Here is a 24,558-nt window from a genome sequence, read left to right on the forward strand (position 1 = left end):
TGGGCACTGAACACTGAACTGAACATATGCAACCTGCACTGCTTGGTCATTTATCCACAGGGAAGGTAGCTAAAGCCTTTAATCATTGTCTAAAAGAGACTGCAATCCTGGTGGCTTTCCTTTCAGTAAACAGATCTGCTGACCCTTGGCATGCCTGTGCAGTTACATCTACAAAGTTATGCCTGGAATATTATTAGTTGTTGCTCAAAGCAATGGTGCACGGTGTTATTTCACTCTGTTACACACAGATTGTACTGTCTAAAAATAAATCTCAAACATTAGTAAAAGAAACCCACACTCAGAACACCAAAATCAGCATATTTTGCAGCAAGTGAAAAATGCAAATCTTTTGCATGAGCCAATGTAGTTGGAATGCACTTTTTAAAATAAGGTTTTTTTTTTTTGTTTTTTTTTTTTTTTTTTTTTTTTTAAATCTGTGAAGAACTTCAGAATGTGGGGAAGGGCAGGCGAGCAGCTGATAGCTATATTCAGCATGTAAGTGCTCCTGGCTGCCTTGTGTGGGTATTTAGATCACACTCACAGGCCACAAATATTTGGTTAGATAACAGTGCTTATCTTAAACATTTCCTACCTTGCTTTTTTTCTGTCTGTGGGGAGAGTGAATGGAGTTGTCCTTCACAGTACTCTGGAAAAGATATGAGGAGAAATGCCATAAACTACACAGCAAGACACTATATCTGTATATATATTTTTATATACTTATGTGTACTAATGTGTATATCAATTACAGAAAGCTGAAAACCATGCAGGTGTGATTTTCTCGTTTGGTTCATTGGCAATTCTGAACAGTTGAGAAAGCAGACTTATTCCAGGTTGATCAGATATATGTTTCCTAATGTCTCAGTCAACAAGCAAAACCCCAAACGTATTTTTTTTTTAAATTTAGGGGAAAAACAAAACTAGCACTGATTTCTCTAAAGTTTGATTTAGCCTATATTTTTTCTTATACTTAAATATTTAAAAAAATGAATCTGATCTACATTTGTAATTGCATTATGAATTGTGTAATTTATTGCTTTGAAATTTTTAAAAAAATTATTGATTCTCTAATCAGCTGTAATTTTCCAAATTACAATTGCAGTGTCCACTTATTTATTTTCAACTGAGACTGCTTCATCTGGACCTCTCTCTGATAAACACTCGAGAGACTGCATCTCTGAACAGGGGCCCCATAAAAGGTTCAGAATGTGGGGAAACCTGAACGTGCCTGCAGGAAGGGTCCAGATGTGAAATCCCATCCCATGTCACTCCTGGATCACCAGTGGAAGTGGGGAAATGGGAAAAAATATGCCCCATAACCCTTATAACCTCTGTTATCCTGATGATCAGCCTGGAGTGGGGGATTAAATCTCTGGGTCCCAGACTAAGGAATATAAACAGGGAAGCACAGGGAGGTTGCACTGCAAAGTTATACTTGAATGTGGCATATATGGACATATATATATATATATATATATATATATATATATATGTTTTTATATATATGTGTGTGTGTGTGTGCCAGAATGGGGATAGCACAGAGACATATGTGTTGCTCTGTACTGATTACCTCCTCCATGGATGTATGTGAATATAAATGTGCAAATAAAGAGGAAATCTTATTATAAGTAAACTGTACAGGCTAGTGGATGTGTGTGTGCATGTGTGAATTTAATAAATATGCGACACACGCATGTGTTTGTATGCATTTATCCTACATTTGCAAGCAGCAAGGGGAAAATGGTCACTTTTGGGAAACCAAACGTGGTGTTTCTCCAGATTTACAAAAGCAGGCACGTTTTCTCTGTCACCCTCTCACAGCCACGTGCCGAGGGGACATTGCTGGGTGGCTGGGGATGGGGAGGACCCGGTCCTTACCGGCTGTGCGGGGCTGGCAGCAGCTGTCTGCGAGAGATACAGAGCCGACAGCTCCTTCACGGAGGGCACAGAGAACCTCCCTCGTCCTCGCTGGAGTGTGTGGCTGCTGCTGCCTGATGGGTCTAAAAATGACCGTGCCCGATCATCTGAAACAGGGACAGAGGTGTGTGAGCCACGGGCAGGAGGGCATCGCTTACCACGGGCTCTGCTGGGCTTCTGGCACTGCCCACCGAGGCCCCCCACAACCCCCTCCCTGGTCCCCCAAAACTTAGCATCACACCCTTCTGGCTCAGGGAAAAACATGGACATTCCCATCTCCCTCGTGGCTGAGGTGGATTGTTGAGCCTGGGTGGGAGTGACACTTTGGCAGTGACCTGAGGGTCCCATTCCTGCTTCCCTGGGCAAGGCCATCACCAAACAGGAGTGACTCAGAGGACATGGAGGAGCTTATATCCATATCCATATCCATATCCATATCCATATCCATATCCATATCCATATCCATATCCACATCCACATCCATATCCACATCCATATCCACATCCATATCCATATCCACATCCATATCCACATCCACATCCATATCCATATCCATATCCATATCCATATCCATATCCATACCCATATCCATATCCATATCCATATCCATATCCATATCCGTATCCATATCCAACTTGAGCCAATTTTTACTCCATGGCCACACCACTCTCCTATGGGTGTGCCTCACAAGAGTTACATCCACTTATCTTTGCCTCTCCCCTGGGTGATCATTGCAAGAGAGATGAGGAGGGTGAGATCTGCCACAGTATGTACCAAGGAGCACTTGGTAGAGCCTTCAAACCCTGCTCTGAATTTAGATATTTTGAGCTACACGAGGTTTCGTGGGGTCCCCCCCACTGGAGCTTCAGTTTCCAAAGAAGCAACTCCAAACTGTAGCAAATAATTTCTTTTGGCATTAATCTGCCAGGTGTGAGGATGGTTATCTCCACCTCCCATCACAGACATACATAATATGTAGAGCTTTACACCTATAGGGTGCATCTCAGCCCTCCAGGTTAGTCAGGGCTGTAATTTCTCTGTTCCCACTGTGAAAACACGAGAAGGTTCTCCTGTTCTCTGCAGGGATTGCACTGCTGCATTCAGATTTAGTGAGGTATTCGCAATGCTTTTGGTTTGAACAATGGGCTCTTTCTCCACAAATCCAGCTATTGCACAGGCAGGAAAGGGCTGATGTACTTTTTAATATGTGCACACTAAAGGCACTGCAGCCATTCCAGCATTCTTTGCCCTAAAGCCTCAGTCCCCAAATCATGAGAATTAGAAAACAACAAACCTAATGACTCTTCTTCTTTGTGTTCTGAATTTTAAGTTCAGATTTTGAAGTTTTTCTCTAAAATACTGAAGGAAACTTACTCTGTTTCTATTTTAATTTGATGTGAAACAACTCCAGGCACTAAAAATGTGCTTCAAATGAAATACCTGTTTCTATAGGCACAACTGTGCACCAAAAAGCCATGATGATAAGAGCAGAGGGACCTCAGTGAGTTGTCAGACCCTGCCAGCTGTGCTGCTGGAAGGTGCCAAACCTCAGGGTTTCTGTTGCCCTTTATTCCAGCTGCTCCTGCAGGTGTGCAGGCATTTCAATGCAGAACCAAAGCTGGATACATGGGGAAGCAGTGGGATGCAATAGAGATTTAGCTTCCCAGTGCTGCTGGAGGTCACTAGGACTCAAGAGGAGGAAACAGAAGGTATTTCCATAATGCTTTCTTTCCCCCAAAAAATCTCCATATAAATATGGCACCTCTCTCCCTGATTTCTGCTGTCCACAGCTTAAACACTGAATAAAAGGGAATTATCTGCAGACAGTGACAAGGCTGGGGCAGACCTGATGCATCCTGAGATCGGCTGTGAGTTTGCAGCCACCCTCTGGTTACACCATTTTCCTCCAATCTGCTCAAAACACCCCAAACTTTGACTAGATCCTGTATTTTTGAGATGAGCAGCATCTAGGAAATCTTAGAATGGTCTGTGTTGGGAGGAACTTTGGAGAAAATCTCGTTCCAACCCCCCTGCCATGGGCAGGGATGCCACTCACTAAATCAGGTTACTCTGAGCCCTGTCCAAGTGGTGTTAAACACTTCCAGGAATGGGACATCCATAACTTCTTTGGGCAACCCATTCTCACTACCCTCACAGTAAAGGATTTTTTCCTGATATCTGATTTCAATCTCTCCTCTTTTAGTTTAAAAGTGTTCCATTTTGTTGTAGGGACATCAGGAGGGTCCTTGCAGTAACTGCAGAAACCTCTGGGGAATTTGAGAAAATTCCTTTTTGAGGAATTTGAAAAATCTTGTCTGGGACTGTCTTTCTTTCATCCTACATTGCTGAGTTACCTACTGGAAAGGCAAAAAGGAGTCAAATCACTCTGGCAAACAGCAAGTTTCTTCTTTGCACGGTAATGAGATTTGGCTAAGTCCCGCAGGAAGAGCAATGGGGAGAACTGGGCACAGTGAACCATCAAGGTAGAAAGGAAACCAAGCACACATTTTCAGCCTTTCTGGCTGGGAAAATGAACACAAGACCTTGGCTGTCTTGAAAACCACATCTAGGAGGTGGGAGCACCTCATGGCAAGGCAGGGACCCTGCCTAGGCTAACACAAGTGTTCCTGTGCTTGACCATTTTGGTGAGAAGTGCTCAGCAAAAGCATCCCTGTGTCCATGAGCTGGGCTGGTGGTGTTTGATGGTCTCCTCCCACTCCAGGCTATGGGCATTACTGCTGAGATGATATAATTTATCTGTAGGTTCACATACTGCACAAAGAAAAGCAACGTGCCCCTCCAGCCATGAACAAATAGTGCAGCTGAAGGAAGATTTCCAGTTCAGGCAGTGGGAAGTGGCACAGGGTCAGTGCTGCCCGTTCCTTCACCCTTTAGCTTGGATGGATGAAAGGCCACAGGGCTTGTTTTAATGATAGATATAATTAGACACAAAGCTTTTGTCAAAGGCATCCCCTTATGGCTGTCCTTGTTTTCTTTGATTTTTTTTTTATTCTTCCCTTCTAATTTTTGATTTTTTTTTTTTCTTCAGTGCACAGGCTGTGCACAGCCCTGTGTTTGCTTATCACTTCTCACAAAGCCTCCTGCCTTGGAGAAGGGCTGCTCCAACCCTCTGTGCTGGCTCCGCGTTTGCACAAAAATCTGCTCCCTTCCTGGCGAAACAGGCTGCTGCCTCCCTCTAAATCGCTAATTATAGATAAGAGCCGAAGAACAGCACTTCGTTCTGCTAATGAGAGGGCTGAGCTGTCATGTGTGCACGGATAGCGACATCCGAGTGGCACCGAGGACACCTCGGGAGCCGGGAGCGAGGTGCGGCTTCACAGCATCCCCTGGGAGGGAGCGGGGAGTTGCCAGCCGGAGGTGCTGGAGCCCAGCTAAAGGTCGCTGTACACGCCGGGCTTCGGGTGATATTTGTTGTGTATGGGGTGGAAGCCGGGTCTGAAAGCGGTGCCGGGCTCCGCATTTCTGCCTGGCCGAGCCGAAGGGCTCCGCCGGCGCGCTCGGCTCCGCTGCGGCGCTGAGCGGCGCATCCCGCGCTGATTGACTGCGCCACTGCGCCCCGGGGTGTTAAACGCGATACCCGGGCGATAAAGCATCCCCTGCGAGCTAAAATAGGAGGAAAAGATCTCCTGAAGCTCCCCTCCTCCCGTCCCACGCTGTGGCTGGCACCGCGGCCGACGGCGCTGCTGTCCAAGGGAAGGATACAGGGAGCGCTCCTCCCGGCTGGCGTTTGTCGGCAAAATGTCCTTCGTGTCACTGCCTGGCGCCGGATGAATCTGCACATTTTGTGTGAGGGGTTGCAATGGTCGGACTGCCCATAAGGAGCAGCTGTCGGGCTTCTTGAGTTCTTCCCGTGCCCCGTGTATGTGCAGGTCGGGCTTCGTTTACAGCCTCTGCCCCGTAAATCACACCCCAGGCAGGCAGGGGAATTTGCAACAGGGGAAAATAATTCCTTGTATTCGTTTGTACTCACTGATATTTCTAATCACAGGGGGAGTAGGCAAGGCAATGGCGGGGGGGTGGGGGGGGAAGATGAATAAATGTTCATCTAAAAGTTCACTCACTTCCTCTCCAATTATTGCCCATAAATCACTCAACTGCTTTGTCTCCTGCTGGAGATAATGCAGGTCTCTTGAATCAGAATCATCTTACACCTGGCAGCCAACTCCTAACGAGAGGAAAACAAATCACCAACAAAACCTCTGAGCCCTTCCTCCCCTGAGAAAACCCCATCTCACCAGTACCAGGGCAGCTCTGGCTCACTCTACTTTCTATTTAAACCACTTTATCCAAGGAACAAACAACGCTACCCACCTGTCGGTGTCCACCACCTCTGCTGCTGGCACTCCTGCCCAGCCTGGCTCCCACCACCAGCCCCACTGAGCTACCCAGTGCCTGAGTCACCTCTTAAAAAAGGAAGCTGCAAGCTCAGCACCAGTCTCCTGGGTCGCCTGGCCAACCACATGTCATCAGCTGTGCTCCCAAAATCAGCCGCCCTGAGCAAACACAGCTGCTAAGCAAAGCCCTTTGTGCCGCCCCGGGAGCTGGGGCTTGTGTAACGGGGTCAGAGGGGCTTGCACGGGGCTGGTGGGGGTCAGAGGGAGAGGGATGGACCTGTGGGGCAAGTTCTGCCAGGGTCCTGCCCCTCTGCATTGCTCACTGATGGGAGCAGTGCTGCAGAGAGCATTTGCTCCCGAATCTGGCATCTTCCATCCTCTGCTCAGTGTCTGCTTGACTTGGCTGCTCTGCAGGTCGATTTTGGGTTTGCTGTGCTGGCTGCTGGGCCTGGCCTGTCCTGTGCCATGCAGCACTGATGTGTTGTGGCCTCATGCCTTGGCCACACCGTGCCTCCAGTGCCACGAGACATTTGGTGCATGCCGTGGAGCAGGAACCAAAGCCAATTCTCAGAGGAAAGTGGGAGCAAAGGGACTCCTGTCCTGGAGTTCCTTAGCACAGGAAAAAAAGTGATTTCCTCAGATTGTGAAAGCAACTTTCCATTCCAAGGGGATGGAGGTGAACTGACAAGGAAGTGCTGCTTTGTGGCTCTCTGGGAATTTGGGGCAGGTATTCCCCCCTGCCTGGGATCAGCCATGAGTTACTCCCATCAGACAGTCACTAGCAATTCAGCCTCCTGACCCAAGAGTGTGTGACACCCCTGTGTGACTGGACATGTCCCCAGTACCCCCTGCTTGTCCCTGCTGTCCATCCCAGTGAAACATTAGCAGCTCACTGAGCTGTCCCAAAGCTGGAAGCACATCCCAGCAGATGTGGCCCCATTTCTAAGTGCCTCTGCCCTTGGAGGTGGCAGCTCCATGTGCAGAATCACATCTCCTAGGTTTTCCCCCCAGGGAATCAGTTCCCTGACACAAGTGACTCCTAAATACCAGCATAGCTCCGTGGCTGGGCTGGGGGAATTTGCACAGATGGGTGAGCACCCATAAAAGCTGGCAGGGAAATCAGTGCTGCTGCTTAATCCAGAAGCCAGGCAGCCCATTGGGGGTGCTCAGCCAGTGGGGAAAGGTTTAAATCTCTGCCCTAACCCCTCTGCCATCAGCCCTGGTCCCCAGAGAAGCTCTGCCAGAGGGGACACATTCTGAGGGAGGTGTGGGAAGCAGGACAGGCTCCCTGCTGCCCCACTTTGGAGGCTGCTGAAGTGGTGAGTGGTTCTGGGATGCTTCAGTGATGGGTGGGCAGGGAAGGATAGCTCTGGGACAGAAAGGATGTGGGCATCTGTTCCTCATTGCCCTCATGAGGCTTTGGGGAATGTTAAAATGCCATCTGTTTTTTTCTGAAGGAAGGGGAAACAAAGGTGGGACAAAGATGCAACAGGGAGCATGGATGGGATTTTAGAATCTAGCAAAGACTGAGGACCAGTCATGCTCCAAACACTCTGCACACCCTCACGGGTGATCCCTCCTGATGCCCGGATCACACTTTGTTCTCTTTTCAAACCACAGTGCTTTCTCTCATTTTCACTCCTACAAAGGACTGTGAATGTTTGAAATTCAAGCTTTTTCTTTCTGCCGTGGATCAGCCCATTGTGTGCTAGAGTGGCAATTGTAAACGTGTTCTTTTTTACATAGAATTCATGTGTTTTTTTACTGTTTTGGTAAAAGAGTACCTGTTATAACTATATGGGCTAGGAATTGACCTCTAAAAGTAAATTACTGAGATTTTCTCATGCTCACCCACCAACTCAGATATTACAACAGCACTGGTTACAGCTGGATGATTAATAAAAATAATACAACCTAACAAGGTTTTTTTTTCTGATTCCAAACTTTCATGAGCCCACCTTGTCCTTTCAAATAAATTTGTCCAGCATCACATACAATAGATCCCTGATTTGGAGGTTGGGAGCCCTGCTGGTATAGAACATAAATGTAATGACTAACCACATAACAAATAAATAGAAATTATTCCCCTTTGAAAGGGTTTAAGAGAGACTTTTCCCTGCTTGCAAGATGTATCTTGCAATTATTAGAGGCTCTGGTACAGAAAGTTAATAGGTGATTTCTGGGGCAGGAAATGGGCTGAAAAGAAAAGCACCAGAAACAGAAGGTGCTAGGCAAAGAGGTAAAATAAAATAATGTAACTAAAGACCAGCTGTGTTGAAGAGGAAATAAGATATAAATTATAATTTCACACTTCTAGGAATTGTCCACTAATTTTAGTAAAATAATTAATGTTTTGCATTTGTATAAAGTTGCATTTGCAAATCTGAGTGGGTGGGAGGGGGTGAAGGGAAAAACATCTATTGAGCAATGTTTTGTTTCCTGCCCTTGATTTGCAAAATCAGATCTCTTTCAATTTCCAGCACCTCCAAATTGAAGGTTCATGATATTTGGTCACTTCTGCAAATGTTTTTGGCTCTTTGGTATCAGCTGGAATGTCCTTTGCAGGAGCAGCACCATGACCTGCCAGGCAATTTAAAGAGCTTCTGAGAAGAGTCGGGAAAATTTAGCCTCAGGCGGAGCTGAGTATCTGCCCCAAGGCAGCTCAGGGCTATTTCTGGGCTTTGCAAAAATCCAGGAATGTGGAGGACCCTATTCTGGGCACCAAAAAAATGCCAAGAAGCTCTGCTGAGAGACAGCTGTGAGTGGCATTGCTGTTTGGGGACGTGGGCCAACTGCTGCCAGCTTGTCTTTCCCTAGGGAGGGCTCCAGCATCACCCCAAGGTTTGGGTACTACGGGCCTGGAGGAGGTGGGTGCAGCCCCAACTGTGCCTCGGGCATTGCCTCGTTCCCTGTGTCCCTCTATTAAGTTAATAAAGGGTTAATCAAGGCCGAGTGGATGTTTAGTGACTGTCCCTGGCTGTGTGTCACTGCGGGTGTCCAGCACATCATGGATCACGCCCTGCTCATTCTTGTACCCTCCAGTGACTCTTGATCTGCTATTCACAGAGGGGCTTTTCCACTGGAATGGTGATAAACACCCCTGCTTGACATCCATTCCCCTGCTTCTCTGTCTCCTCCATCCCATCATCAGCACTTTTATCCCTAACCCCTCTCCTGGGATCTTTTCCCTCCTGCAGCACAGCATCTCAGCCTCTACAGCCCGGAGTTCAGATGGCCATTCACAACAGCACTTCCCTCCCTCTAAACCCCCTTTCCCCAGGAAAAGCAACACCCAGCTCCCCACTGGAATAGCCTCAGCCTGGGGAGAGGGCTTCTTGGCATGCCACAAATACCAGACCTTTTAAGGGAAGCCCTCTGAAGAGAAACTTTGGGAATGTGTGTGCAGAGCCCCGTGAGCATCCCCAGGCGCAGACCCTGCCTGGGATGCAGGGCCCAGCTGGGATGGGGGCTGTGCCTGTCTCAGCATTTCTGTGCCATGCCACGGTGTTTACGTGGGGGCATTGCAGGGATGCCACGTGCCCTGGGGAGCTGCAAGGCCCTGCCTTGCCTTTCTATTCCTGTCCTGGTGTTTCCATGCTGCTGTTGGCTCTGTATCGCAGCCAAGCAAACTGAATACTGGTTTGGGCCAAAGAGTCCCACTCCAAACCAATCTGGCAGTATCCTTTACAGAGAAAACCCCAAAATCACTTGTAGCTACTGAGATTCCCAGGAATTTCCATTTGTTTCTGAGTGAGGCAAATTGCCAGCAAGGGTGTGGAAGAGATATGGTTTGCTTGAAAGTGGAAGATACCAGTAAGGCAGAGTACTTCAAGGAAAGATTCCTACTACTCTGTTCAGACCCAGTCCTGGGACTTTCACCAGTGCTAAAGAAGGATTTTCTCCCTCTTAGTTATAGGTTCAGGGCATCCTTGCTGGATTCCCCCCAAAAAGAAGCTTTTGTATCCTGTAAAATACTGAGTCTATTCAAGGGCTGAAAACTGCCTTTGCAAGATGTTCCTACAAATTTCCACCCATGCTGAATCCCTTACTTGCCACTAGTGAATAATTTACCACTTTGCATGGACAAGAGTATGGGTTTTTATATTTTGCCTCTTCTCACAAAGTGATATCTGTACCTGAGGCTTAGGGAAATGAAGACAACTCTACCTTTCTTTCCCTAAATCCCTTCTTTCTAACAAAAATCTGAAGGTACTTCACTTTTTTTTTTTTATTTTTTTTTTAAATACAAAGATTTGGATGTTAACTGGAGGCCTGGAGGGATGTGGGGAAAGCTACAGAATTTCTGTTATTCTCACAGCCATCAGCCAGACATGAATCTCAGAAGGAAATATTGGCCATGGACAAACACATGAGCTGAGAAAAATGCTGCTTTCAGCTGAGGTCAGGCCCTTGCCACAGTGACTGAGGGCCTCCCCAGGGCTGGACCTGAAGTCCTGGCTCTCCTGGTGAGCACGAGACAGCCCTTAGAGCCAAAAGGAAAATGGATAATTGGGTGGGAGACACACACATGCACACACAGGGGAACATTTCTGCTCCATCTTAGAGTGACACAGAATTTTGGAGTGTCCTTCCACACATGTGAGCACAAACAGGGAGTGGGGTATGGCCACATTAATGCTGCTGACCCCACAGGCTCCTGAAGCCCTTTGTTTGGCTTAGGGTCACAAACACATTTTTCAACCCTCTGTGGAGATGGGGATTGAAGAAAGAGGGAAAGAAATTCCCTTCTTAACCAATCCCCCCTGTCTCCTTTTCCATAGGGATGTCAGATGAAGCAAAGCCCATTTCCTTCTGAATATTCACATTTTGCTGCCTACCCACTACTAGTCCTGAACAGGATTCGGGTCTGGAAGGTGTCCCTTCCACCCCCAGTATCCCTCTGGCTCAACTGGATCCCATACAGATTCTTTCCCCTATTTGTGCTCAGAGTGGTCAGAGTAATCATAAATAACAGTATTTTTGGGGGGAGAGAGTAGACATTAAGATCTATCCCCATGAATTTAAGTTCAAAGCTGGGATTTTCAGTATTTTAGGACAGAAGAAAAGCAGTGAAAAGAACTATAGAAAACAGCTACAGAAAAGCACTACAATGCTCTAGTTCTGTCTAGAACACACCCAGGTGCCCCAAACCATGGTATTGAACCAAAGCAAAGTCAGTCTACATGGAACACACCTGCCACAGAACAGGATAAAATCCATGGCTTTCATAGCATGAAACACTAAGCATCCTCCTTTGCCCTGCCTTTTAGGATCAGTCTGAGGTTTATATTCATGCAACACTTTACCCCATTTTAATCTACCCCAAAATTACTTACAGGGAGGTCTCTGTAGTCCCAGCAGGTGAGTCACGTCTCAGACAGCCCCAGAGGAAAATCTGTGTGAAACCCAGGGCCAGGCAGCCCTTTGTGTATCCCAAAAGGAGCCCTGCTCCACACCCCACACCCTCAGTCCTGTTCACTGCCTCCCAGTGGTCTCTGGCAGCTGGTTTTATCTCAGGGTGCTGGGCTATGTTGAGAGGATGAACCACTTGGTCTATTTTTAGGGAACAGTGGAATTGCTCTTCCACCAGGCTGAGTCAATCATGAGTCCCAGCAATCCTACAGGGGTTAGGAAAGGCTGGGGCCTGGCTTCTTTTCAGAATTTATTCATTCAAAATACCCCTGGTGTAAGCTGGCACGGGGTGGGGATGCATCCAGGCAGTGGTGCCATGGGGAAGAGGCATTTCCCTGACTCACTGTCATGTCCTCAGGCTGTGATCCTCACAGCCAGGCCCCCCTGTCACCTCTGGCCACAGCCAAAGTTTTGAGAGAAATGCTGGGAAGGTGAGAGGTAATACCTCCATTTTCTGGTTCCCTATTTCCTCATCAGTTCCAGTATTTTAGAGGTAAGAATGAAAAAAATTTCTCTGGGAAAGTGACTAAAGAAGGGCAGCCACTCTGCCTGCTTTATGGGAAGCTGGGAATTGCTCCTATCATTGCAGCAATGTGGTGTCACAAGAAACTGCTCTGGGAAGAGTTTGGAGAGGGATAATAAAGCACTCAAATAATAAAGCACTCAAATCTGGAGGACTCTCGATGCCCTGAAAGTTCAGCTGGGCAAAAGGTACTATTTTAGCATGTTAATAGTGGGTAAAACTCTGTGCCAGAGCTGGTGATCCTGCCTAATTCACAAATACAAACATAACCAAAGGCTCTGGGGGTGGCTCTCAGAGTCCAGCTTTAGGAGGCTGGGATATAATTTGACTGATGTGCCCAGCTGTTCTCTCTTGGGTTTGTTTTTCTGGCACCTTTAGAGAGTGCATATCTGAGAACACCACCCCATGGCAATGGAAGATGTGGGTTGGCTGTGCCATTCCAGAAGTCCCCATCACCTGAGATAAAACACTCCTTGCTCTTTGTTGCCAAGGGCCAAGCAACTGATGCTGATTTTCCAGTTTCACAGAATCCCAGAGTGGTTTGTGTTGGAAGGGACATTAAAAATCATCCAGTTCCCTGCCATGGACTGAGACATCTTCCACTAGACCATCTACAACTTCTCTGGGCAATCCATTTCAATGCCTCCCTACCCTCTGAGTAAAGGTTTTTTCCCCTAACATCTAATCTAAGTCTCTCCTCTTTTAGTTTTAAATAATTCCCCCTTATCCTCTCACTATGTTCCCATGTAAAAGGTTCCTTTCCCTCATTTTATATGCACACTTTAAGCACTGAGATGTTTAAGTTTTTCCATGCACTTCTGAGTAGTTTTGCTGGACTTTTCCTGGGGTGTTTGGAGGGGCTGCTGTCCCTCTCTTGTCCCTGTGGGTCTGCAGGTACCAGGAGAGGATAGCACACAGCACCCAGGCTGCAGCTCAGCGTGAGGTGTGGTTTCCTTGCCAACATCCCACCCCATCCCTGCCTGTCCAGCTGCAGATGAACATCTGTTTCCACTGAGGCTCCTGGCAGAGCCCAGCTCCTCTCTACCACAGCCCAGTTTCTTTACCCATCCTGCAGGGCCATGAGTTGCTCTCCTGCTGTCTGTGTTACCCCTTGTGCCTCTGCAGATCATCACCCCTCCTTCTGATGTTCTCTGGCTTCTTTGTTGCTTCCTTCCATAAATAAGGATGAGAAAAAGAGCTGCCAGGAGGGTGATAGGCAGCTCCTTGATGGCCAGCCAGGTGATGGGGATGGCAGGGGCTGTCAGCAAGCACCAGGTAGCACCAAGGGGGTGGCAGTGGTGTCTGCAAACACAGCAGCATGCTGGGAACTCAGATATCTTATTTATTCCGTGTGGATGGAGGGACATAAATGCAGGAGGCAAAGGGCAGAGCAGATCAGCTCAGTCAGCAGCTGGCAGTGGGTATTTGTGTGTCAGGGGCTGCCTGGGCCTGGCAGGAGCACACAGGGTGTATTTGTGGGGAGCTCTGCTCTCATCTGCAACATCTGTGTGTCCTGTCTGCACACATGGCTGCCTGTTCACACTCTGCTGTCCCTCTCCATCCCTGGGTGAGGGACCTGCTCTGCTCTGGGCTGGGACCTCCATCAGTGCCCCTGCAAGCCTCTCCTGCAGCCCTGAGAGATCTGAGCTACCTGGCAGCTCTGCACAGCTCCTGGGGAAAGGGTTTTGTCCTCCTGTCTGAAAGACAGCAGCTAATTAGAAGGCAGGAAATGAGAAAAAATAAATCATGGAGGCACTGGGGTTTTCTGGGAGGCACTGAGTGTGTCAGGGGGCAGATCAGCAGCCCCAGGGTGTGGAGCAGAGGGCAGCCCTGAGCTCTTGGCTGAGATGGGGTGGCTCTTGCTGGAAGCCCAGTGAAGAAGGCAGGAGGGTCTTAGCAAGGGAAAGGCTCCTTAGGTTAGACTGAGTGAAAGCAGAGCCCGGGGCTTGCAGGAAAAGCCAATTAGGAGGCACAAGCTTGTCTGCTTTGATTGTTGGCAGATCTCAGCCGGGCTGATCAGCAGAGGCTGATTCCTGCCCTGCCCTCCAAGAATCCCTGGGAACTACTCTGTGCTCCCATGGCAGCCTGCCCAAAAAATGCCTGTGATCCCTGCTTCCCAGTTGATCACAGGGGCTGGGAGAGCTGACAGGGGATGGGTGACACGTCCTGCTGCCCCTTCTTTCTGTGACATGAGCTGTTTGAGTCGGGGCACAAGATGCTTAAACCCCAAATTTCCCTCCTGCCTGAGTTGCAGAGGCACAAAGCAGCGAGGGCTGCACACATTGGCCACTTACAGGAGTCCTGACATTCAGCTCCTGCTTCTCATGCCCATGAAAAGCACCTGCTGGAAGGGAAATGAGCTTTTACGGATAATTTTGATTGTACGAGCCTCTATCACGGCAAGTGCCGGCGCTTCCTTGAACTCGGAGCCGTCTCTGCCACGAGCACATCCTTTTACCTTAAATCAGCATTTCCCCCCCCGCCTTTCAGACCTTTCCAGTTCACTGGCGATGTTCTGCCGAGCCCATCTGCTGAGCAGCATGGTGGGGACGGCAGAATGATGGCTCAAAGCCCCGGGGCACGGCGAGAGGGAGGGTGGCAGCCTCCCCCAGCGCTGGGGCTGGGACGCAGCGTCCGGAGCATCCTTGCGGAGCCGGATTTTGGGAGGGAAGGGACGCAGTGTCCGGAGCATCCTTGAGGAGCCGGATTTTGGGAGGGAAGGGACGCAGTGTCCGGAGCATCCTTGAGGAGCCGGATTTTGGGAGGGAAGGGACGCAGTGTCCGGAGCATCCTTGAGGAGTCTGAGTTTGGGAGGGAAGGAACGCAGTGTCCGGAGCATCCTTGCGGAGCCGGATTTTGGGAGGGAAGGGACGCAGTGTCCGGAGTATCCTTGCGGAGCCGGATTTTGGGAGGGAAGGGACGCAGTGTCCGGAGCATCCTTGCGGAGCCGGATTTTGGGATGGAAGTGTCGCTAGATGGCACCGCACCCCCTCGCAGCAGAGCGTGCGGGTGCTGCAGCCAGCAGGGGATGAAGCCTCCCCTGTTCAGCAAACCCTTGAACCAAACCCGAGTCTCCCTGCGGGCGGGATGGGGGAGCCCCCCTGCTTCCTGTCCTCTCCCGCGCCTCCTCTCCTTGCTTTGAAAATTCCCCTCGTGTAGAGGTCGAAATGAATAGAATAGAATAGAATAGAATAGAATAGAATAGAATAGAATAGAATAGAATAGAATAGAATAGAATAGAATAGAATAGAATCAGGAGCAGGGGTTTGCAGGTGGTTTTGAGGCTGCCTGGATGCTCTGTAATTTGCAGCCACCTCGGGCTCCTGTTTCATCTTTGCTCTGCACCGAGGTAACATCCCTGTGTGCCCTTCAGCCCTGGATAATGGAGCAGTGTTAATACACACACACACAAACCTGTGTGCATGTCCCTATCCTCTCTTCCCTGGCCACAATTCCCTCTCTCTGATTGCCAAAATTCATCTAGAAGTTGTTGGTTTTTAAATCCAGAGTACTCAAAAGTTTCTACCTGCAATAAAATTAGCTGCTGCCTTCTCCTTTCGAATATTAAAGGACTCAAGCTTTCAATTATTTCCCTTTGGGAAAAATGGTTCCTTGGTTTGCTGTCTTCCTTCCTGGGAAGAATTTTGTTCTGCTGTGTAAGTCGTCCAGTGCTCAGTTTAATCTCATTCTTGCAGACTGTGGCCACTTGGACCTCTTTAATCAGTGACTTGGTGACGTCCTTGGTGGCAGCTTCCTCCAGATCATCTGATATCACCAGCGTGACCAGGGGCACACAGCCCAGCTGGTTTGGCTGCCTGGGAATGTACTTTTCCAAGGGGTGTAAAAACCATCCCCCAGAGCACTGCTCAGGCCTGCAGCAGTGTCTCAGGAGTGGCTGTGCCTGGAAAGAGATGCAGCCACTGATGCTTTGACTGTGCAGATATTCAGCTCCAGACTGAGGTGTGATTGCTGATAATCCCAGCTCCAGCCAGCAGAGCTGTCCTGAGCACTGCTCTGGGAACCTGGGGCAAGAGGAATATCCCCCTGTCTGCCCTGGGGTGCTCTGACTCCCAGGAAAACACTGACTTTGACCCTCATTCATGGACAAGGCCTCCTAAGCCTCAAAGTAAACTAGAGACCACAAAAGCATGAAATAGATTGTAGAGATTGTAGAGAGTACTGGAGTATGTCACATGGGTGAGAAATTTAGGTTTTAGGATTTTTAGTATGTTATAGATGGGTACAAAATGGAGGATATAGGGTGTTGTCTCGAGTTCCTTTCTTCTCTCTTCTTTCTTCTTGGGTTTGGGTGGTATCTTGTAATTGGGCAGAAAAATCCGCATTGCAGGTCTTTAGGGGTCAGTTATTGGGTAAGAAAGGGAAATAATCTAGGTGTCACTTCTTAATTGGATAGTCTAGTTTTTGACTAGACTTAAAAGCCCTTGCAACATGAGGTTGATGGCCATTTTTGGGCTGTTTTCCTGCATACAATGTCTGGATGCAGACAGTGTGCTGAAATCTAACAATAAAACAAGAGCTTGAAGACCAAGAAAGTCCTGTGTGTCTGCTTTTCCTGGCAAAAAACTTCTTCAGGAGAGTTTCCTCCTGCCAGGGGAGCCCTCAGGGAGTTGCTCAGTGTGGAACCCTCAAACTCACACACTGCCAAGCTGTTGCCCTCCATACCAGACACCCCAGCCCCTGAGAACTGTAGTTTGTGCTTAGCTTGTGTTGTTGTGTGGATTCAAACCACTCAACACTGCTTTCCCCATCCCAAATCAGGGGTGTCCCCTCCTCATCCCTCAGGAATGGGGCTGTCCCTGTTGGGTGGTGAGGAGGCTGCCATGGAAGATCTGCCCTGGTCACTGCTGGGGCTCGTGGAACTCCAGCACCTCTGGCTCCATGGGAATGACAGAGCACAAGTACAGCCTTGGACTGTGGGAATCCAGGGCTTTCCTCTGGCTGCCCTGGCAGGTCTGGGACCCTGGCAGGAGTCAGGAACCCCCCTGGACAGAGCCCCCAGAGACACTGTCTGTGATCTCTGTCCATGCAAAAGAGTTTTCAATCTTACAGGATGAATTACAAGCTCTGAGGGTTTGATATAAGTAATAATTAAGTGTGGCACGGGTGCAAAAGTAAAATTTTAGGATTCTAGATGAGGGGTCCAAAGGGGACAAGATGAAGGAAATTGGGTGTGTCTTGTCCTTTTTCTCCTTCTTCATGCCCTCCATGTCTCACTGTGGTGTTGGCATTTTTCTGTTGGTTCAGGCTGGGGACACACTGTCCAACGTAGGTGACAGATATTGGCACGTTCTTGTAAATCCAGCCCAGGGAGTTTCTGGTATTTAATGTTTGTCACATCCCACTGAGGGCAGAGCCCCACACGCTGCCCTGCAGGACAGAGCTGGGCAGGGCAGCAGAACATGTTAGAGATAAACAGAATAAACAACCTGGAAACCAGCACAGACCCATTATGGCTTCTGCTTTGGCAGCAGGGCTGAAAGACAGAGACTTTCTACAATCTCAGGATCATCAATACCTCAGATTCTGACACTGGATGTGTCTTGTCCTGGAGAGATTTGGGACAGCTGTCTCCTGGACTTTTTTAGGATGCATTACAACTCCTGTCTCTGAGCAAATCCAGCACCCACCTCAGTGGCATTCCCAGCTCCCTGGATGGAATTGCCTCCCCAGAAGGAACTCACACAAAACCCTTCCAATGAAGCACGACCACACAAAGCCATGGCTATTACCAGGCCTTTGAGTCAGGGGCTGGGGAGTGGTGTAAGGCTCTAAGATAGGCCATGATTCACCCCTGGCCAGCCAGGGAAAAAACATTCCTGGCACTGGAAAAAGCACACAAATCTGTGACAGCGTTGAGCTAGATAGCCTGGTGACATCATGTGCTCTGGTACTAAAAAAAAATCCCATCAATGCTGTGGAAACCCAGCAATGCTGTGGAAAACTCCATCATTGTGTGCTCATGTGAGACTTCTTTTCCCATGCAGTTGGGTAATTAAATACAGGGTCTCAAATCCAGGCAGTGTGTGATCCTTTTTCCCCCTCTTGTGTGAAAGGCAAGAAAGAAATGGAAAGAAAAAAGAACAAATCCTAAATACATGGTTTAAGGGGTCCCTAGATTCCTGATCCAGGGCCAAAAATCCTGGAATGGTCCAATGGTTTCTAATCCAGACATGATGGGATTTTTTTGGAGACCTGTTTTTTTTTCAGCACCAAGTCAAACAGCAAAGTTTGGTAAAATTCTACTCTTTCCCATGCTTGGATTTTTCACTCTTGACAGATGCCTCTTGCCTTGAAATATCCCTGACCTGCTTTGTCCCGATGATATCATAACATTAGGGATCACTTACATGCCCTATCTTAAGCCAAGGATGACTCTCTCTGATACACCACTGCTGCCAAATTCAAAAAGGAGCCCAGCCAAGGCTCCTTAGTTAGGTACAAAGGAACCTCTCCCTCTTCCTCTCCTCGAGGCTGAGGTGCAGGGGGATATTACTCATCCCAAACTAAACATGGATGTATTTCTTCCTTGGTATTTAATAGCAGCTATTTTTAAGTGCTGGGATAGCAGCACAGGCAGAGCCAGCAGGGCTCTGTGGGCTCATCACTGGCCCAGAGCCTGTCTGAGCTGGGATTTGCCAGCTCCGTGCAGTGGGAATGATCAGGGCTGAAGTCAAGGGCTTCTCTGCTCTCTGTGCTCCCTATCCTTGGACACATCCCTGAATGCCCACTCCTGGCAGGACCCACGTGTCCCCAGCCAGTGTCACCAGGTCAGTGTCTGTCAGAATCTGTGGTATTGATGATCCTGAGATTGTAGAAAGTCTCTGTCTTTCAGCCCCGCTGCCAAAGCAGAAGCCATAATTGGTCTGTGCTGGTTTCCAGGTTGTTTATTCTGTTTATCTCTAACATGTTCTGCTGCCCTGCCCAGCTCTGTCCTGCAGGGCAGCGTGTGGGGCTCTGCCCTCAGTGGGATGTGACAAACATTCAATACCAGAAACTCCCTGGGCTGGATTTACAGTAACGTGCCAATATCTGTCACCTACGTTGGACAGTGTGTCCCCAGCCTGAACCAACAGAAAAATGCCAACACCACAGTGAAACATGGGGGGCATGAAGAAGGAGGAAAAGGACAAGACACACCCAATTTCCTCCATCTTGTCCCCTTTGGAACCCTTATCTAGAATCCTAAAATTTTACTTTTGCACCCATGCCACACTTAATTATTACGTATATCAAACACTCAGAGCTGGTAATTCATGCTGTAAGATTGCAAACTCTTTTCCATGGACAGAGATCACAGCCAGTGTCTCTGGGGGCTCTGTCCAGGGGGGTTCCTGACCCCTGCCAGGGTCCCAGACCTTCCATGGCAGCCAGAGGGAAGTCCTCGGTTCCTACAAGTGTCTGCTGTGGGAGACAAAGCTCCATGTAAGGACCAAGCAGAGCCTTCCCAGCTGCATCTCAGGAGGGGGAAACAGGTTAGCAATGATTCCTGGAAACCAAAATAAATCCAACTCACAGCTTCTGCTCGTGGCTGAGTCATCAGCTGGATCTGGCACTGAGGAGATGATCCCCTTGCTGTCCCAGGACTGCTTCCCTTCCTGTGTGGGAACAACAGCAGGGAAACAGGTAAATTCCCATAAATAGAGGAGAAGAACTGCACAAAGACCCAGTGTGGGGAAAGTGACAGTACCAGAGTCTTTCCAGAGACAAAGGTGGCTTTTTGTTCCTGCAATACCCAGCCTTGGATTTGCTCTATCCTCTCCTAAGGCAGTGCTTCACAGTTTCTTGATGCTCTGCCTCATTTCCAGAGCTAAGTGGTATTTTCCTTACTTGGCTTTTATTTCTGAGACAGAATTATCCATCCATTTCCTTTACCAACTCCCACAATGACTTTTGTGTCTCAAACCCAGTAGTGGCAGGTGTTGCCCTTTGCTGTATCCCCAATGAAGGACCAGTCCCTCACATGGGCTGATATCATACAGCAAAGAGATGGACAAGATAATTTCTGATAGCATCTCATCCATAATTAATATTCCACATTATACAACACGGTTGATAGACTTTCCTGTGTTTTCTGGATGTAGGTCTCTCTCCAGGCTGACAATTCCTATCAACTCCTTCCCTCCAGGAAGAGGAAGATCACGAGGAACAGTTTATTAACATCTGACTCTACCCCTGGTGGCACTAAATCACCCAGGGCTGGATGGCACTAGACATAAACATCCACAGGGAAACCTGTCCCTTGTGCCTAGGAATTGACATCAGTGGGTGATGAATCACCACCACGAAGTCCAGGAATTTATCAGGATAAAAAGTATTTCCAGGACCTTTTGAAGAAGAGCATCTACTGACCTTTGCAGCAGATTCCCTCCCTGTGGTGGTGGCAGGACTCCATCGTGCCTTCCTCTGGATGCTCTGGAGAGGGGACAGGAAGGCTGGGGCTTGGAGGGGTTTGCTCTCCAAGCTCAGGGGCTGGATTGTTGTCAGGATGCTGCTGTGATCCCTCTTCCTCAAAGGGCCTTTGGGAGATGGTGCCTCCAGTGGAGCACAGGGTGAGCTCTCACAGCGTGGGGTGATTTTAGGGGTGGCAGAGCTGGCCAGGAGTCCTCGGAAATTCCTTGCTGGAGCACCAGTCTTAGGGATGGGAACACCCTCCATGGGCTTGCTTGGGCACATAGCACAGGGATGACTTTGAGGAAAGGCACAGTTTTTCCCCACTGGAATGGCATCGTTGTGTGATGGATATCTTGCTTCCATGAGCTAAAAAACAAAAAAACAACAACCCTGTTGGAATATGAGGTATTGATGATCCCAGGATTGTAGAAAGTCTCTGTCTGTCAGCCCCCTGCCAAAGCAGAAGCCATAATTGGTCTGTGCTGGTTTCAAGGTTGTTTATTCTGTTTATCTCTAACATGTTCTGCTGCCCTGGCCAGCTCTGTCCTGCAGGGCAGCGTGTGGGGCTCTGCCCTCAGTGGGATGTGACAAACATTAAATACCAGAAACTCCCTGGGCTGGATTTACAGTAACGTGCCAATATCTGTCACCTACGTTGGACAGTGTGTCCCCAGCCTGAACCAACAGAAAAATGCCAACACCACAGTGACACATGGAGGGCATGAAGAAGGAGGAAAAGGACAAGGCACACCCAATTTCCTCCATCTTGTCCCCTTTGGACCTCTTATCTAGAAACCTAAAATTTTACTTTTGTACCCATGCCACACTTAATTATTACTTATATCAAACACTTAGAGCTGGTAATTCACCCTGTAAGATTGAAAACTCTTTTGCATGGACAGAGATCACAGACAGTGTCTCTGGGGGCTCTGTCCAGGGGGGTTCCTGACCCCTGCCAGGGTCCCAGACCTGCCAGGGCAGCCAGAGGGAAGCCCTGGATTCCCACAAACCCCAAACCATTGAAATAGGTTCTTATATAATTTCAATAATAAACCATGTGAATTTTTTCCTTCCTGCTCTTCTACTTCAAGCATCATATCTTGATTTTATAATTGATTTCTTATTGATTTTCTAGTTGATTTTCTAACTTTGTGGAATGAAAGAGTACCCCACCACTTTCTATGTTCTCTGAAATGAATGTTAAGGACACAATAGCTTGTTTTTGAAGTGTTGAATTTTCTGTCCTGCCTGTTTCTGGTGGACCTTCCTGACTTGTCCATGAACATTCAAGAGAGCCTTGGTGTAAAAAAAATATGGACAGTGATTGTCTCTTCTCTTGGATCATTGCTTTATTCCCATATCCATCCTCCTACTCTATGAAAATGTGTTTCCAAACAGGAGAAAATCCCCTTCTCTATTATTTAATAAGAAATTTGCAGCTTCTTCTTAGAAACCTGAACTGAAAATAAAAATTTTCAGATTCTGCCTTTTGTTTAATTAGGTGGAATTCATCTTTCTGTAGCCAGTGGGAATCACTCCAATTTTTGGCAGAAAAGCTGGATAAAGTCCAGAATATCTGGCTTCCGGTGTGTTATCTTCTCCTTTTTATTCCAGGTTGTAAGAGGCCCCTTATCACAAAGCAGGGTCAAATGAGCAAACACAGAGCTGAGAACTGCACATTATGCCAGTGAATTTGCACTCAAAATATGAGGAACACTGGCAGGTGGGAGGTGTCCCTTGCCACGATGTGAGAACAGTAGTCACAGCTTCTGGCTGGGGGAAATTCCATTTAAGATCCTGAACTGCAGACCCCTAAATGTAAAATCTACCCATGAACTTGATGTGTAAGTCCCATTACAGTAAAAAACACCAAGAAAGTGCTAGAATGGTGTTGTAGAATGGCAGAAGTGAAACAAGCACAGAGGGCAGCATCAAAAAACCTCTAGTTGGTGGTGCAGAAGGGCAGAGATGCCCCAGCATCATCCCTGCCAGCCCAGTGTGGCTCTCTGGCTGCCTTAATGACTTTCAAGCCAGCACTAAATCCTCTGTCAGGTCTTTCACTTCCTGATTGTCTTCTCTTATTCTCTAATTCCACCATTTTTTTCACTCCACAGCAATCTGAATATTAGACATTAAATTTCCATCCTGGGGCATCTTATGTATGCCAGTCCATCTGTACATACTAAGAGGCAGTTGGGTCTGACCTGTCCTGTTTGTCAGGACTGTTTTTTGCAGAAAATGCTGGGTTTTTGTTTGTCCCTCATTGCCAAGGACTGCAGCTTTATGTTGTGAGGACAACCCACACCAACATTTCTGAGCCTTTGGCTCTCACCTTGGCATGTTCTTGCTTGGTCATGTTTTTTTCACCGTTCAGGATGCGCTGGTACCTGCAGGGAAGACAGGAGGTGGCACCTTAGTCCCTTTTTGAGCCTGAATATGTTTTTGCATATTGTGGACTGGCTTGTTCTGCCTTCCCCTACCCTCTGGAAAATATCAAAGCCAACAGACTCCAAGGGGAAGAGTGACAGAGAGGTGAGAAATGTCCCAAAGAGGACTGGTTTTAGCTCAGGGCTGTACTGCCAGAGCCATTGTGAGCCCTGTCCTCTCAAGCTCCATGCAGAAGTGTCCCTGGAGCCTCCATGTCCCCACTGGTGGGGGATGTGTAGGGGGTTTACATTGCCTGAACGTGGTGTATTATTGCACTTTGCTGATTTATAGCTTGGAGCTGAAGCCAGGCTTTCCAGAAGGTCGATTTATTCAGCTTTAACCTAATGTAAAAGGATTTATCAAGTTGATGCCTGACCTAATATTACACCAGTGGTGAGTGAGACCTTTGAAGAATAAAACACCTTCCTGTGCTCTGGGGAGTGCACTCTCAGCTTTCTCCAAAGACCCTGTCAGAGAGATGGCTATTTGCAGTGGAAGCTAACCAATTTTGGGATATTTGGAACCAAGCTGTCCCACGGGGAAGTTCAAGAGACAGACTTGACAGCTGCTCTGTCACTCTTACAGAGAGGGAGATGCACTTCGGGTTCTGTTCCTAATCTTGTCTCACGCTTGGCAGCGTTTTGGTCTGATCTCAGTTATGGGTTGTAACAAAACAGAAATCAGCCCTTAAGAGGCTTGGGCTGAAATGTGACTCTCCCTGGAGCCTTTTGGTAAGAGGCAGTTGAGGGAAACCAGGAGGGGATGCAGTGCCCATACCCCTCTTTCCTCCCCATCAGCTCATCTCGCCAGCATTTCCTCTTTTCCCTTGTGGCACCTTACAAACCACCAATATTAAAAACTTTAATTGTCCACTTGGGAATGCTCCAGTCCTTGGGGTTAAGGGCAAATTCCTCTGTGTCATTTTATTTAGTGAAGATTGTCGAGCGTGTCTGGATTTTAAATCAGGACTTGCCTTTCAAGACACAATTTGGAAATATGGAACAGATTGAAGCACTTGTGACAGAAAGCACACGCCTCTCGCTTGAGACCTGACAATTTGGGATGCTGTGCTTGGGAAAGGTCTTATCTGAGTGAGATTTTGAGAATCCTCCCTGGAACCCCTCAGACCTGAGGTGAACTTCAACCACAGGTTAAACATCACCCACCTGGCAACCAGTTCTGAGACGGACACAGCTTTCCTCAGCAGAAGTGCCCTGAGCTCTGGATTGCTCCTTGGAGAATGGCTCAGGGAAGGGAAGGACTGAGCTGGCCTCAGCTTCTCAGCTTTTTCCATGTTTTCTGTCTGCTGCCATTGAAACAAGAGAGCAAAGGTTATGGTGCTGGATGTGAAGACTCAGGGAAAAGAGGCAAAAAATTGGTGTGTCCATTTCCACTCAAGGGAGCAGGGCATCAGTAAAAGGCTGTGGAACAAATGCTGCCTTCACGGATCCATCTGCAAACCTCACCACTGAAATTCACTTTAGGAAAAAAAAATGGGGTTAAAGCAGACAC

General features: G+C 48.1%; 1 protein-coding gene across 3 annotated transcripts in view; it reads right to left on the bottom strand.

The window, feature by feature from the left end:
- XIRP1 (xin actin binding repeat containing 1) overlaps window positions 1-24,355 on the bottom strand; it is a 36,058-nt gene extending 11,703 nt beyond the window's left edge. Inside the window, exons 1-6 of one of the 3 annotated variants that reach the window (XM_085563172.1) lie at window positions 24,213-24,355; window positions 22,952-23,006; window positions 20,578-20,985; window positions 19,742-19,823; window positions 1,879-2,024; window positions 593-646 (exon numbers count right to left, since the gene is read on the bottom strand). In XM_085563172.1, coding sequence (XP_085419298.1) covers window positions 593-646; window positions 1,879-2,024; window positions 19,742-19,823; window positions 20,578-20,985; window positions 22,952-23,006; window positions 24,213-24,340 — 873 coding nt within the window. In that variant the 5' untranslated portion in view covers window positions 24,341-24,355. Of the gene's footprint in view, window positions 1-592; window positions 647-1,878; window positions 2,025-6,249; window positions 11,580-11,608; window positions 11,789-19,741; window positions 19,824-20,577; window positions 20,986-22,951; window positions 23,007-24,212 lie in introns of those variants that run through there. The other 2 variants (XM_021555281.2, XM_085563163.1) reach the window with 2 other exon arrangements.
- Between the last annotated feature and the right edge of the window lie 203 nt (window positions 24,356-24,558).

The sequence above is a fragment of the Lonchura striata genome, chromosome 2, assembly GCF_050655825.1.
Source record: "Lonchura striata isolate lonStrDom1 chromosome 2, ASM5065582v1, whole genome shotgun sequence".
In the NCBI taxonomy this organism is placed as follows: Eukaryota; Metazoa; Chordata; class Aves; order Passeriformes; family Estrildidae; genus Lonchura; species Lonchura striata.